The sequence below is a fragment of the Habropoda laboriosa genome, unplaced genomic scaffold (assembly GCF_001263275.1).
Source record: "Habropoda laboriosa isolate 0110345459 unplaced genomic scaffold, ASM126327v1 scaffold648, whole genome shotgun sequence".
Classification (NCBI taxonomy): domain Eukaryota; kingdom Metazoa; phylum Arthropoda; class Insecta; order Hymenoptera; family Apidae; genus Habropoda; species Habropoda laboriosa.
This window is the reverse complement of record NW_017100857.1, coordinates 17962-32793: the sequence shown is the minus strand read 5'-3', so window position 1 is coordinate 32793 and position 14832 is coordinate 17962. Positions and strand designations below refer to the sequence as shown.

The window sequence follows — 14832 nt, the reverse complement described above, 5'->3', positions numbered from 1 at the left end:
GGCGTTCCCACGCCCGCGACTTTCATGCTCGCCTTTTTTTCCCTCACACCTCGTACATATATATACATATCTTTGCACATATATACACACGTATATATACATATGTATAAATATAAATATATACATATGTATAAATATATATTCTAATTTGTTCGTCCGTCGCGTTGGCTTTCAACCACACGCAAGACGTTCTTTGTGAGCCTCGCGAAGCGTGGCAGACGTTCCCTATTGTCCAGCCGTCTTTAATCGATATGAGTCAGCGGGTGAATTACGATCAGATAAAATTTCTATTATTCGGACATTTTCGTCTGCGGTACGAGATCGAATAAGGTTCGAAAATCGTACAGGTGGGAAGGGTGGACGAGGGAACGGTACGATGAATTTCGAAATGCCAACGAGCCGTGTGATTCGATCAATGGTAAATAGAAAATGACAGCAGAATCGATTCGGGCTATATCTCAGGTCGAAATGGATTCGCCGCTCAAGGCTATTCAGGATTAAACCTCGCGCGCCAGGAGTTTAGCTACTCCATTATGTTCTATCTTTTGTCTTCGTGGCACTGCTGCTCCTTTTTCGCGGACAGCCAGTGCAGGCTCGCAGGTGTATAATACGATGTCTGTCACAGGTGTGTCCTTTAGCGTAATCGAAACAGGCGATCAATTTTTGGGGGGAGTGTTGCCGAGTGTATCGCCGTGAAGTTTGGAATGTTTGATCGAGGAGAAATTTTTTAATTTTCGAAGCTGAGACACGTTTTACTTACTTTTCATTTGAAAGTAAGGCGCTATGGAATGCTCCTGCAGTTTGCAAATGATCATAGATCCGCTATTAGCGCTATAATGAAATCTATTCTAATTAAAAATGTCTTTTCACTGTGAACAAGAAAACGAAGAGTAAAATCCACGGCGATACGAAACAACCAAGAAGATCCAGCTTAGCTTAGCGGTGAATCTAGGAATTCGCGTGGGTTTACCGCAGAAAACAGCGTCACGAGCGAATTTCCCCTTTCATCGGCAAAACGCGTCTCGTTCGAGCGCGTTCAAAGAGCACAGCGTGTGATAAATGATCGAAGGAGAGAGAGAGAGAGGATCGTCGGATGGAAAATTCATCGAGAATCGACCACCGGGTTTCTCGATCATCGATCGATCAGCGGACGTGGGTCGTTCGATCTGTAGGCGTAGGAAATTCATTAAAGTCGGATGTTATTCCGTTAACACGCCTTTAGGACCAATTAATTAATTTCCCGTGATTGCGGGACGTGGTATTAATCGTCGACGATGCTTCTCTCCGTCGATACGCTCGTTTTCGGTCGTTTGATTGCCTCGTTTGAGGCAAACATTCTCGGACCAGCCACGACGATTCGGTGTTATTTTTACGGCGATTTGTGCATCGGTGGCGGTGCATAGAACGGTGGAAACCTTTGATATTAGCCAAGCCAAAAAGGATCGACGGAAGCAGGGAACAGCGAGCACGTAGAAACGTTCGACGAGCCTCTATCTGGCGCTGGCCTGTCGTTCCATCGTGGCGCTCGGTTGCCCGATGGTAGACGCGTACACGTCGATCGTGTGGCTCGGTAACTGCACGTAGGTACTTACGTACGCCGAATAGAACGCCTTCTCCTTCTCTATGTCAGGCAACGTGTCTTTGGTTTCGCGGAAAAGATCGAACGAGCGGTACGTGAGGACGCGTACTAAGCAGCGGCGAACCTCCAGCACGCCCGCCGCCGATCGGCCAGCCTTGAATGGTTTATGCTTTTCTTCGATTTCTTTCGCCGTCACTTCTTCTTTTCCAACGACCTTTCGTCTAGCTTTCTCTTCCTTACCTTCTTTCTTTCTCACGAACGCACCGCGCGGACAATTAGCCCCCTTTTGTGCGCACGAAAAAGGTTCTTCGAGCACGACTGGCAATTCGGAAGCTCGTGTGTCTCGGTGTTTGGGAAAATTCAGACGAATTCCAGGAAATTTTGTAGCAATAACGCGAAATAAAAGAGGGTCACGCTTACTTCGTAAAAATCTCCGAAGACTTTATGATCCGCCGGATGGTAAGGTAAGTATTTGTCGACGAGAAATTGCACTTGTCATTGCACGTCGAATCCTGTGTACGTGTTTTTACCAGCACTCACGATCGCTCGTTCGTTCGTTCGTTTTCTCCCTTTTACCTTTCTCCTTCGAAGGGAATACAATCGTACACACACACACACACATGTATGTACACGAGTAAACGCGTTACGAATTTTCGGGCCCGCGATCAGATTTACACAGCGATTGCGCCAATTTATTTCGTGAAAGCGCCTTACGTAAAATCACGTCGATGTATTATTCATCGTATCGCATCATTTCGGCGTAGCAGCGATTAAATCCGATCCGTGCAATTCCCGACCGGCCTTCCACCGAATTATTTCACGCAAAAAACTGAAACACTTTCGAGCATCGTATGTGCGTACGTAAAGTACTTACATACGTCGGTTCGAAAGGCAAAATAAAAAAAAAGAAAGAAGTTCGTTTCACCGATTCCACTTGATGATCAATTTCTTAATTCTCCCCGTAGGATTCGTTTCCATTTGGAATTCCAACGTTCCGTTCCTATCCGAAAGCTGCACATTCCAAGTGTACACTATACACCTAACCATACGGTCCGATCGCTTACGAAAGCCATTTCCCAGGAACGCGAGGCGCGGCGAGGTCGAAGAATCCTCGTGGAATTCCAACTTTTGATCGCTTTCGAGCACCGCCAGGCCGTGGTTACCCTTGACCCTAAATCACCCGCGCAACAATCCTCTCCGGTCTCGAGGTTGTCTGTCGCGAGACGATAAATTTGCACGGCTATAGCCTGAGTCGATGTTTCGCCGGACGATTCCGTAGGACCTCGCCGCGTCAGAGGGGTTGCTGGTTGTTCTTCCTTTCCATTTCACGAATTCCACGTAGCGAAGGGAGGTTTCGTTCTGGAATCCTCGCTTTCCAATTAGCTCGGTTGGCTAATAAATCCTCCGGATCGTTGGACTGCAAGGAAGAAGAGAAGAGGCGGAGGAAGAGAGAAAAAAAAATAGAAGAACACAACGTGTGTCCGTGAGGAGGAAGCGAACACACACACACACACACACACACACACAGGGGAGAGAAAAAAGGGAGAAGCAAAAGGGACGCCAGTAGTAGAATCCTTAGGCAGAAAACGGTTGCCAGTATTCAGGGGCACAAGGCCAAGAGAAGCCATTGGTAGGATGTCCCCGGTGTGTTTCCCCAGGTTCGTGTGGCTCTAGAGGAGCAAGCTCTCTACGAGAGAAGTCGAAGCGATGTCGAAGGTGGGTATGGTGTAGTGGTGCATCTACCTGCATCGTGGGGAACCTGGCATTCCTCGTGTTAAATGCCTCTGGGACGAGCCGGGCCGCGGGTCTCGCGCCCATTTACACGTATAGAAGCCTGTTCTCTTCGGTGTGCGGACGAACGTGTGGGACGGGATGAAAGGGAACGTTTGAAAAATATCGTCACGATGTTTTTCTGCTGGTTTCTGTTGAAAAAAAGGAAAAATCTTCTCTCGGTGGAGAAAAATGTCTCTCGATAGTTGTGCCGTCAGGTTCTTTTTCTTCACATAGTGGTTACTACGATGTCTTCAAATTCTGCCACTATAACTCTCTTCCCTTGCATAAAGTCATCCCGGTACACGGTTAAACATTCGTATTACAATCTCCTTCGAACACACCCGAGAATAATGGCCATAATTCATCCGCGGAAGATACCGCATTCCTTGTTCAAAAATTGCCTCTAAAATTCGCCGACGTACAATACCTATATACACACACACACACACTCACACGTACGTTTCTTCTTCCTTTGTAAGTATGTACACACGTTGTATTGTACACAGAGGATACACACGCACACACGTGTGTCGCGTGTGTGTGTATGTGATACGTGCACGCGAGGTCGCGACGAAGAATCGAGGCTGTACAACAGGCAACAGAAAACGTGGTTCGGGAGACACGCCGGCAACGGCAGCGACTCGTACACCGGCTAACTAGCGAGGGAAGAAGAAGAGGACGAAGAGGAACGATTCTACTCGCATGGACAAGGAAAGAGGAGAGAGGGAGAGAACGAGGAGTTTGGTATGCGGTCCGCGCAGCGGGTTCACACACGACCTAAAGCCAGCCTAAAGGCTGCAAGCTTGAAGAAGAAGGAGGAAGAGAAGAAGAAGAAGAACGTGACGGAGGAGAAGGAAGAGGGGAGAAGACAAGCTCAAGAGGCATTGCCCAAACCGGGGCGACAGTTTCTCTCTCTTCTTACTCCCCACCCAGCACAGTTCATTTGCATACGCGATACGGTACACCTGTGTGTTGTTGCGCTGCTGCGTGTCCACCCGCCGTACACCTGACCAATAAGTTCGCCGAGCGTAAATCTGTGCCGTAAACGTGGATATTCTACGGTTGGGTCCCCCGTCGCGTCAACGAGGGCAGTTTCGTTCGCTCGTTCGCTTAACCCTTAATTACTAATCTTCTTCATTTCATCTGTTCTTATTAGCTACGGTTAAAATTTACCGAGATACTTTTTCGACTAGACTTATCGGTGTTTTATTTTTCCTTGATTTATCGTTCAGTAATTTTATTTATACTTTTAGTGTCTTGAATATGTTAATGTAAAATAGTCGAAGGAGGCAGAAATAATTTTTCGGTTATTGAAGAACTAGTGGAGAACAGAGAGTTGGCTTAACCCTTTCACTACTACGGACGACTGTGAGAAAATATAGTCGTCCGACGAATAGCGCTCACATTTTCAGGTTATGGTATCTCAATGGAAATGGAATTTAATATTAAACGAAATGCAATATCGATAAAATTATTTTATTTATGCTTGTTTATTAAATCAGACTACCAAGTTACCAGTGAAACTACTTAATGCAGGCGTGTCCGCAATGTGGCCTCGAACAGCACAATATCGTAAACTTTTAACATTATCATGTGATTTTTAGCGATATTTTTCACGGCTCAATTGCACTCTAATAAAGAATATTAAAAAATAAAGGAGGTTTTGTTACTTATGTACGACTAACTGTATTATATATTTCGTACGGTTTAGGCAAATCGAAAGGTTGGACACCCATGAGTAAATGCACGCGTCTCGTACCTACAGCCGTGCTGCGTGATTATTTTTCGGCAAATACGATCGTATCGAAAGGGTTAATAATTCGACCGGGGATAAAGGAGACCCGGTGTGAAATTAACGAGGCATGCGGCGGGATCTAGATTGAATTCAGTGAACGGGAACGCGGAAACGCGATGGCCACTTGGACATGGACGATACAACAGCTCTGGGGGTCTTTATGCCTCTCTACGAGCGTGTTCTTCTTGCTTTTTCTTCCAACGGAAGCGTTGACAAATCGATGCTCGTATTACTCCGCTGGACGCCTTTAATCGACGTGCTCGATAAATGGTGTGTCGTTAAATTAAGTTAAGGAAAAAGGGTGAAACCTCTGGACATGACGTTCCATCAAAATTTCCACGCTAATTGCTGGCCCTTTTAGAGTTCCTCAGCTAAGACCCCGCCGTTCATTAGCGCAGACATCCGCGAGGCGTGTCGTAGAATTGAAGAGAGAGAGAGAGAGAAAAAAAGGCGGATGGAGGTTTTTTTCATACGCGGACGTAAATCTTTCACGTTGCTCACGACGACCAACAGGCTGGCTGATTGCGATCCCCGCGGGCGACCGAGAGCCGGCGGAACGATTTTGGAGCCGTTCGTTCGGTCGATTAACGACCGGTTCGCGTACACCTCTTGACAAATCGATCCTGCTTCCGTATCTGCGCCGCACCGTGTGATTTATACGCGCTTAGAATCGGCCGCGGCAACAGAGACCTCCCTACCCTTCTCTTCCACTAAAATGTAAATGACGCGACGAGAATATCTCTATTGGCAGATCCACTGTGCGTCCTCTGTCTTGTCCCTCTTTTTTTCAATTTGAAGAACGAAGGGCCTGCGTGGGTGATAGGGGAAGAATGAACTAAAGGATCGAAGACAGAAATTGAATCTTTTTAGCATATGCAGGGTGTAAAAGAATGTACCTATTTCTTCCTTTATCTCTAAAATGATCCAGTGTAAATTTTTGAAAAGGATACATTTCATTCAGAGCAATTTTCAACGTTTTGTATTTTTCGCTTGACTTATACTTAATGGCTTGCAATACTTCATTTACAATAATTAAATTTTCACTGTAATTCTTCACTATTCTTTTCTAAATCGTGTGGAGTGCTTGGAGAGATGTCCAAATGTCATCACTTTAGTTTTTAACTGAATTTTGATCAAATATTTTAAATATAAAAAAATTATCGACCACTTTTTGCTAAATCATAAAATTTTGAATATACTAATTTTATTTTTAAGCAAACAATAATGCCAGGAATGTTTTTAACATCTACTTTATCCAAGATGGGGCAACTGTCCCAGATTTACCCTGTGAGAGATTGAACCAAGTGTTCGGGACCAATCTGTGCCCGAAAAGTGTGCAAGGAATAACGTAGAATCATAGTCAAAGGATACACCTGTTGGAACCTGAGTCACAACGATCCCCCGAGGGTATTCGAAGGCGTGCCTCCGCACTAACTCCTTCATTTTCGTCCGTTTTTATCCGTTCTCTAACGCTGGCGAAACACCGTTTAGGAGACTATCGTTTATCATTACACGGACTATCATCGGGGCTATAATTATCGAAATTTATCACGCGCCACGGAGAAAGGAGGGTAAAGTCTATTCGGTTTCTCTTCCTATTTTCCTCCGTCTTTCTAATTTCGAGTTGTTTAATACGCCAACGCTAATTGTGCCAGCGGCATTACCTGGGAAATTCAACGCCTGCGGATTATATTGAGTTCTCTGGGAGGTGCTGCTTGAATATATATGAAGTTCACATATATCCTGAAACGCTACTTTTTCACGTGTTTTTGGAAAGTTTCTATTCGTTGCAATTACCGTTTTCAGAATACGGAACAGTACAGAGTACATTTAAAAGGGGAAGAATGACATCGACACAGCGAATCAGAGAAGATACATCGCCTATCAGATAGAATTTTTCACAAAATTTAGAGAAGGAAATTCCTATAAAAGAGAAAAGAAATTTTTGGTAAAGCGTAATTTCCAAATTGCCAGAAAGAGGACGAAAAAAACGATATACACCCGTCCCTCGGTTTACGCGGAGTATCCGTTCCACGTGGATTCGTTTTACGCGAATGAAAATCGTCAGTGCAAAAGAAAAAAATATTGGAAATAAAAGCTAGTACATAGTATAGTAATGTAATCTTCATTTCAGCCGTTTGGCTTAGAAATAGACCTCGATCTTTACATTATTGTTTACAGTTCTTGTTTTCCATTTATCTTATTTAATCAGCATCGGTGCTTGGCTGATCTCACTTTCCTTAATTGTCTAGTATTGCCTACAAAAATTTTAACTTAACCTTAAATTACAAACTACTACACAATAAACTTACAATAAGGAACTATATAAACAAGATTTTACACTCATTAACTAATATTAACTAATCTATAACTAATCTTTCTTTGGTTCTGTGCTTTCTTTTACTAACTCTATCTTCTGGCGGGTTTCTATATTGGTTGTCCATTTCTTCTATAAAAGCTAGTACATATAAGTTTTAGAAATACATATTTATTTCAAATAGCTGAACTTCTAGGAAAATATATTTTCTGGCCGCGCAAATTGTGTTATAATTTACCGCGTAAAGAGAGTGCCGCGCAAATTGAGGGACGGGTGTACCTACATATCTTACAGAGTAAAGAAAAATTTACTTATTTGCTCAACCCTTTCCTGACAAATGGCAAAATTAAAATAGATCTGAATTTATCATCCGTCAAAGACACAACGATCGCCAGACAACTGAGAAATTCTAAAAAAAATAATTCAGTCTCGAAAGGGTCAAAAATCCCTGGAAATTTTCCGAGGCAACTCGATGTTTGCGACAGACTTGGTCAGAAGAGTGGGTCGAGAACGTTCCGAGCAGGCTAGTACTCCAGTTACGTCGATCAACGTTTACCCATTAAGCGTTCTAGCCACGGTGAACTGGTAACGACGAACTTTATTAAGGCGTGAGAAAGTCCCCCTCCCGGAGGTGATTAAAGCCGCCGGACTAATCTACTTACAAGACGCCGCGGTTTGGAACTCAATAGCGACCCGGCTAAATTGAATGATGCCGTTTGACGCGTGACACGGCCGCTTAATCGTCGCATCGATCATCCGAGTTGTCCTTCGATGGGACGTTAAACCAACTCCGATTTTTTTCCTTTTTTTTCCCCCTCGAAATCAAATTCTTCGTGATTACCAGGGATGTCCCTGTGTGTGTGTGTGTGTGTGTAATCTTCTATTTTTGTCACGATAAATATATATGATTCATCGGATTAAATTCTCGTCTATCAGGATATTTTATGTTTTTTCTCGAACATGGATTAAGATTCAATTAGCCAGTAGTTTTATTGCTACCAGTAAAATTTTGTTATTAAAAATTCTTGTCTGTTTATTGCTATATTATTTTATGACTTTATTGCTGCGACAATAAGCAGAGCTTCCAATTAAGTGAATTAGCGGTTTTGCTGTTTTTAACGGTTCTTGATACTTTTTCGTTGAACGTGTGTGTTTCTGATTCGATTAAGAATTTTTGGATTTTATTCGTTCGCTGAAGATTGATCCAAGACTTCAAGTTTCGTAGATGTAACTTAACTTTATTTCATATTCCGCTCGTAAATTTCTACGATCCTCTAAATTGCCTCTGCAATTCGTTCGATTTCCTTATAGGGTTTATCTCGTTCTTTAGAAATGCTTTTTGAGAAACTTTTACGAATACACCGTGTGACATAATCTTTATCTATTTAACAACGGCACACTGTACATGAATTAACTAATGGAACTTCATCCTGCTTATTACAATGATAATAATTTTTATAAATCACCGAATCTGATTCTCTTCCTAGCTAACATAAACGTATTTTTCTAAGCATCCATGGACGACGTAAAGAAAGATCAAAGACCATTCTCATTTCCAAAAAAACAGTTCAAAGAACCTTGCCTCATCCAGTCCCACATATTTATCTCCACATTACCTCGTGATGTACATACATTGTTGCCTATATTCGTTCAACAACCGCCAATTGAATCATCCAGCAGTTTTCAATCTCGCCACCCTCGAGCAAGCCAGCAACACGTCGCTAATTCAGTCGACACAATGCCTAGTAAGGTCCACGTGGGCCTGGCAGCTGTGACGTCACATCATTGATAGAGGCGCCCACATCAGTGGCTGACGAGCCGCGGATATTGTGCCAAGAATAGACACTGGCCCACCTATTCGCGTCTTTCCTCATCGTTTAATGTGTTCGACGATCAAAAGGACCTGGAGAACTCTCAGAGATACGAGTGGAGATAATAAAGTTTCGAGAGTAATCAATTTGAGAATTTTATCTCGAAACATAAACAGACGTGAGGGCATCCTCTTCGAGACTTGCAACGAAGGATCCATTGATCCTAACGTTTCTGGTAATTCAATCTTTGTGTCTGACAGGAAATTCGCTATTTTGGTGAAAAGTTAGAAAAATCAGGCGATTACGGGGGATTTTTCAACATTGTGATCGAATTTTGAATTTGAAAAATTTTAAGTACACCTGTCCCCCAAAATCGTGGCTTTTTGTATGAAAAACCGTGTAAATCGGGGAAAAAAGAAAATGCGCATAAATTAGTCAGTGATTGAATTAAATTCGTTACTTTAAATGTAAAATGAAAATAAAATAAAAATGAGAAACGAAAAATATTCAGGGTCAGGGTTTAGTTTCGAGCGAGCGATCGATGAAGGCGAAAATAGCCGGTCGCCAATGAAAGATCCGCGGCGGCAGCAAACTTTGCGTTACAATATGAATGCTTTTTGTGTGCAAAAAAGGGTTTTTTTGGTTTAATGCCAGTGTTATCAAACGAACGGTACTAAAAAACGACTGTACAAATATGTGCGCAGCATAAACTTTTATTTTTACCAGTTTATATTTCTGAAAAGCTGTTATTTCGAAAACCGTGTAAAAGTGAAATCGCGTAAATAAAGTACCGTGTAAATCGGGGGATAGGTGTATTTTAAGTAAGTGCTGGGGCATTGCAACGATGCGAAATCTGTAAAAAAGGAATTTTAGGTTGAACTCGTTCGACTCGATCGACAAAGTTCATCTTAAATTGCTGTTACTTCGACGGGAAGAAAATGGAAACGTTATTGTCACAACTGGTATCAAGAGAGGACACGAGTAGTGTGGGAAAGAGCGAGGTCTGGTTGGTGAAAAGAGCGGGAAAACGACGGTGGTAGACAAAGATGCCCCGAGGAACACGAAGATGAAGAAGACGATGGCACGATGGTCGAATAGGTTGAGAAGAGATAGAGGATAGTTTGCTGGAGAAAGGAAAGACGCGAAACGTGGCGTCTGCTCGAAGGTACACACATAGACGTTGGTCAGGATTGTGCAAAAGCTCGCCGGTACTCTCATCTCGCTGATCGTTTCCTGTGCCATTATGCTACCGCTGAAAAGGCGGCTGTATTCCCTTCTTACGTATGCCTCTTTACGCCGCTATTGAAATCGCAAACGGAGAAAGTCGAAGGACGATTACTCGCCGTGCCAGATACGCGTATATATACGCTTGTTTGTTTCTTTCTTTGCTTGAACCGGTACCGAGCGCTTATTAGCCGGAGGAGAGCGTACAGTCTGAACTACGGAGTGCATGGAATACTTAAGAAGAAGATTGTCCGAGAGAGGTTTAATGTTGATTTTACTGTTTTCCAAGTGGACGAGGCGCGATCGTTATGATGGCACAATTCAAGACGTGAGAATGACGATCTAGTAAAGATCACGTTTAGGAAAATTGCTTTTTTCTTGTTTGCTTAGGAAAGCTATACCTTTTTACTTTATTCAATGAGAATGAGAGAGACCTGATTATTTATTCTCTCGCTACGTTGCTCTGAGTTTGATAATGGATATCGTTAGGTATGAGAGTACCGTGAGGGTGCAATTTGATAAATTATGGAAATTGATAATTGAGTGCAAAGGGTGATTAGATAATTTTGAAATTTTGTGTCAGTTTTCGCTTCAGATTTTAGTATTGCAAAGTTAGAGTATTCAAAGTTCTAAGTTTACTGCAAAGTTAGGGTGTTCAAAGTTCTAAGTTTACTGCAAAGTTAGGGTGTTCAAAGTTCTAAGTTTACTGCAAAGTTAGGGTGTTCAAAGTTCTAAGTTTACTGCAAAGTTAGGATGTTCAAAGTTCCAACTTTACTGCAAAGTTAGGGTATTAGAGTATTTGATATGCAAAATACCGATAGAAATTTCACGAATTTTGCGACATCTCGAGAACCAACATTGAAAATAAAGCGTTGCGCGCAGGAAATTCGTTCTTTCGTGCCGCGAATTACGTCAAGTAAGAAGGTTTCCGTGAAGAATGAAACGGGACCACCGGCGTTCCTTTTCGAGTTCAGATCGCGCGAAATCTCATTTAGCGGCGCCGCCCCTGGCTCTATTAAACGGCGGCCTCTTGTTCTCATTCTCGAAATCGTTGAAAGGCAACCGAGTGAATCTCTCTCCGGGGCCGGGAGAGTTTCGTAACAATACAACGGGGGAGAGGGGAGAGAACTTTAGCCGCTCCGTTGGAAAAGAGACTTCCACTAGAGGCATTGTATCGCAGCGTTGATCGCAAATTTCTAGACCGATTCCTTTGTCGATGCGGGGCGCGCGAGAGCTATCGAATCCAAAAAGGATTTCCGGTCTGTTGCTCCTCTATCGGCGGAGTCGTTACGTAGAATTCCAGTTTGGTTCCAGTCGCTTGGCAACACCTCCTGTTCCTCTGCCTCTCCTTTTTCTTCCTTTTCGGCTGACCTCCAACTAGGAAATTTTTTCCTGTCGCGTCTATCCTTCCTCTTTGGCAACCTGCCGGTATTTACGGAACTTCCTTCTCGAACTGACGTGATCGTCGATGGAAAGTGTATCAAGGTTTTGCGTGCAATTGCACAGAAGAATTCCTTTGGATTTTTCATCGATTACGAGAAAGAAGATTGTAAGGTGTGCGACAGTGTTTGGAATAGCTCAGGTTTAACTCCAGAGTGTTCTGTACCAAAAGAGTTAACAGCGCTGCAAAGTTATGCAACGCTACAGTACAGCATCGCAGAGATGAGCAAACCCACAGAAATTTCCAAGTTACACGAAGCTTACAAGATAATACGAAAAAATTCTTCAATTTCCCAATAAATATCCACACAGCAGCTGAATCACGAACAAATAAATCCTCCTATTAATAGATAAATCGTCCTAGCAAATCTTAGTTGAAAACAGACGCATGCCACGTTTCCAACGAAAACACAATCTCCATTGAACTTCTATATACACGAACTCCGTTGATGGCAGTAGCGAGTAAAAGTCGCTTTCCAATTATTGCCAGGTCCTCGTGGAGGCACTCGAGACTCGAGAGGCGCATGGCCGTATATCTTGGAGTAATTAAAAAGCCGTAAGTCGCGGAGTGTTGGTGAACAAGGAGCGACAGGCCAGCCAGCTTCGAGTAAACGATTGCTAACATCCCACCCACGTGACGTGTCACCAGGCATCGGTTAGGCCTCTGTCGAGCGTAATTACGTCGAGGCGAACGGCCGATTTCGAGCTGCTCCCAGAAGGAGATCCTCGGAGGATCCTTGAGAAACAACCATGACGACGTGTTTCCCCGTGCAAGAGGTATACACATCGTGCACGTCAAGGGTCCTCCGTTCGAACCTAACGGACCAAATCGAGCCACGACTCCATCTATACATATATATGTATATACCGAGTACATATAGACACAGGCACACACATAGAGGGACAGACACATAAGCAGAAGGTCAGCAGTGGATTATTTGAAGAGCACTAGCGTGTTTGTATATTTCATAACTCGCTCGTGAGGCTCTAAAAGGACCCATGCCAGGGTCCTCCGTTCCTTCGAGGGCGACAAAGGGTGGGTCCAGTGAGAGTTGTTCCCTCTTTCCTCGTTCCGTACCCTCTCGACACGACGAAGGGGGCATAAACAGAGACCCTTAAATTGCTTCCTTTCCGTGAAGGATCTGTTTCTTTTTTTCTCTCTCCCCTCTCTACTCTGTATTTTTCTTCTCTTTTTCTCGCAACGACATAGTAGGTTGTACTACAAGCTTCTTCTTCGAGCATTTAGCGCTCCCCAGAGCTAATTCAATTATACACGACCATGGTGGCGCACTGAAAAAATACACGCAAAGCAAATATATATATATACACACGTGTGTATATATATGTATAGCGTGGTCACCTTTTTTTACTTCTTTCTTTCGAAGGTAAGCGTTGAGGTACGGAAATAACGCGCGAGCGTGTGTAATATCGTGTCAGGAACTTGAGGAACTTGGTGAACCTTGTCTAATAGGTTATAAAACGATTTTCGCGGCGCCTGGCCTCGTCGAGAAACGGTAAAAGCCTGACTTTCATCACTTCGCCGGATAATTCCGTCATTACCGTCTCCGGTGATTGAATACGGTATATATAATCTTTCCCGAGCGGGGCAGTCTCGAAACACCGGCTGCATTTAACGGCCCCCTGGGAATTCACTCTCTTTCATCCTCCAACCGAGCGAATTCCCTCGATTCTCGTCAGGATCGAGCGAGGGACGACGTCCTGATGGCGGAAGCGCGCGAGTTTGTCGCGAAGGAAGCCTTCAACGATCGTTATCTTTTTATTTAGCAATTTTCCTAGTTTCTAATATTTTCAAATTAATTGTCGCCTTCGTTAATTATCGTTAAGTAACAATGCGGTAAATTGAAGCGATCACAAAGTGTGAAGGATTTTGGTGAGTAACTATGCAAAATTTGGCGTAGAATTCGTTCGAGGTGTTTTCACTTGAGAAAATATCATTATGCTGGTTATGATAATTCGAGGCTGGACCGGTGTGTTTGTTTAAAACAAGGATAAATATTTCCTCTGAATCACGTCAAGGTTCGAGGAACTACCGGGTGATTCGTTCGGAACTCGTTTTCAGCTTCGGATTCAATGTTTCTTCAAATCGACCGGATTCTTCAAAAATCTGTGGTGAAAAATGATAAAATTTTATAGATCGCTATCGAAGAGACTTTACTCACCGTCCATCGGAAGGTGAAGTGGAGTTGCAGGGTGCCTGGTTCGCTGAGGGTGAAGGTGTTCTGGCCGAGGGCGTGACTAGATACGTTGCCAAAGCTGCATGAGCCGATGGCGGTTACATTCGACTGATATTCCTTCAGACAAAGCCAGAAGGCCGTCGAACACGGTGTCGTGCACGGTGGTAATCCACCTTTTCCTCCGCCATCGCCTCCCCCGCCGCAACACCTACCGTCCACCAGGGTGCCCCTGTTGTTCGTCAGCGAGAGGATCTGCACCTCGAAGAATCCGCTCGCGTTTGTCGCCTGCAATGCAGAAAAAAACATATTCAATACCATCTTCGAACTTAAATTACATTATCAGAGAAATTTACGATTGAAAAATCCGCCAATTCGTTCCAAGTGAAATTTAGGGATACCGAGACCCAGGGAATTTAGATTAGGTTATTAACATTCTGAAGAAAAATTCTGAAGTCCTGTTTATAAATGCAGAAATGTAGAATTTCTTCCGAAACACTTTTCTACCACGAACCACTTTAAAAATACAGCTTTGTCCATTTGCGCGAGACACCCGTTATACTTACGTGTTTTCGAGACCCCACAGATGTGGCTGAAAAGCTTCGAAAACGTAGAAAATCGAGTGTCTTCGGGTACCAAGCTGTACAGATCAATCACGTAAAACGTATAACCTCGGGGAAGAGAAAGTATACGTAACCTAA

The 14832-nt window shown here is 43.5% G+C and overlaps 1 protein-coding gene across 1 annotated transcript in view; it reads right to left on the bottom strand.

Moving 5' to 3' along the window:
• The window catches only part of LOC108577406 (protein jagged-1), a 31513-nt gene extending 17073 nt beyond the window's left edge, over positions 1-14440 (bottom strand). The window contains exon 1 of the mRNA XM_017940551.1: positions 14120-14440. Coding sequence (XP_017796040.1) covers positions 14120-14440 — 321 coding nt within the window. The remainder of the gene's footprint in view (positions 1-14119) is intronic.
• Between the last annotated feature and the right edge of the window lie 392 nt (positions 14441-14832).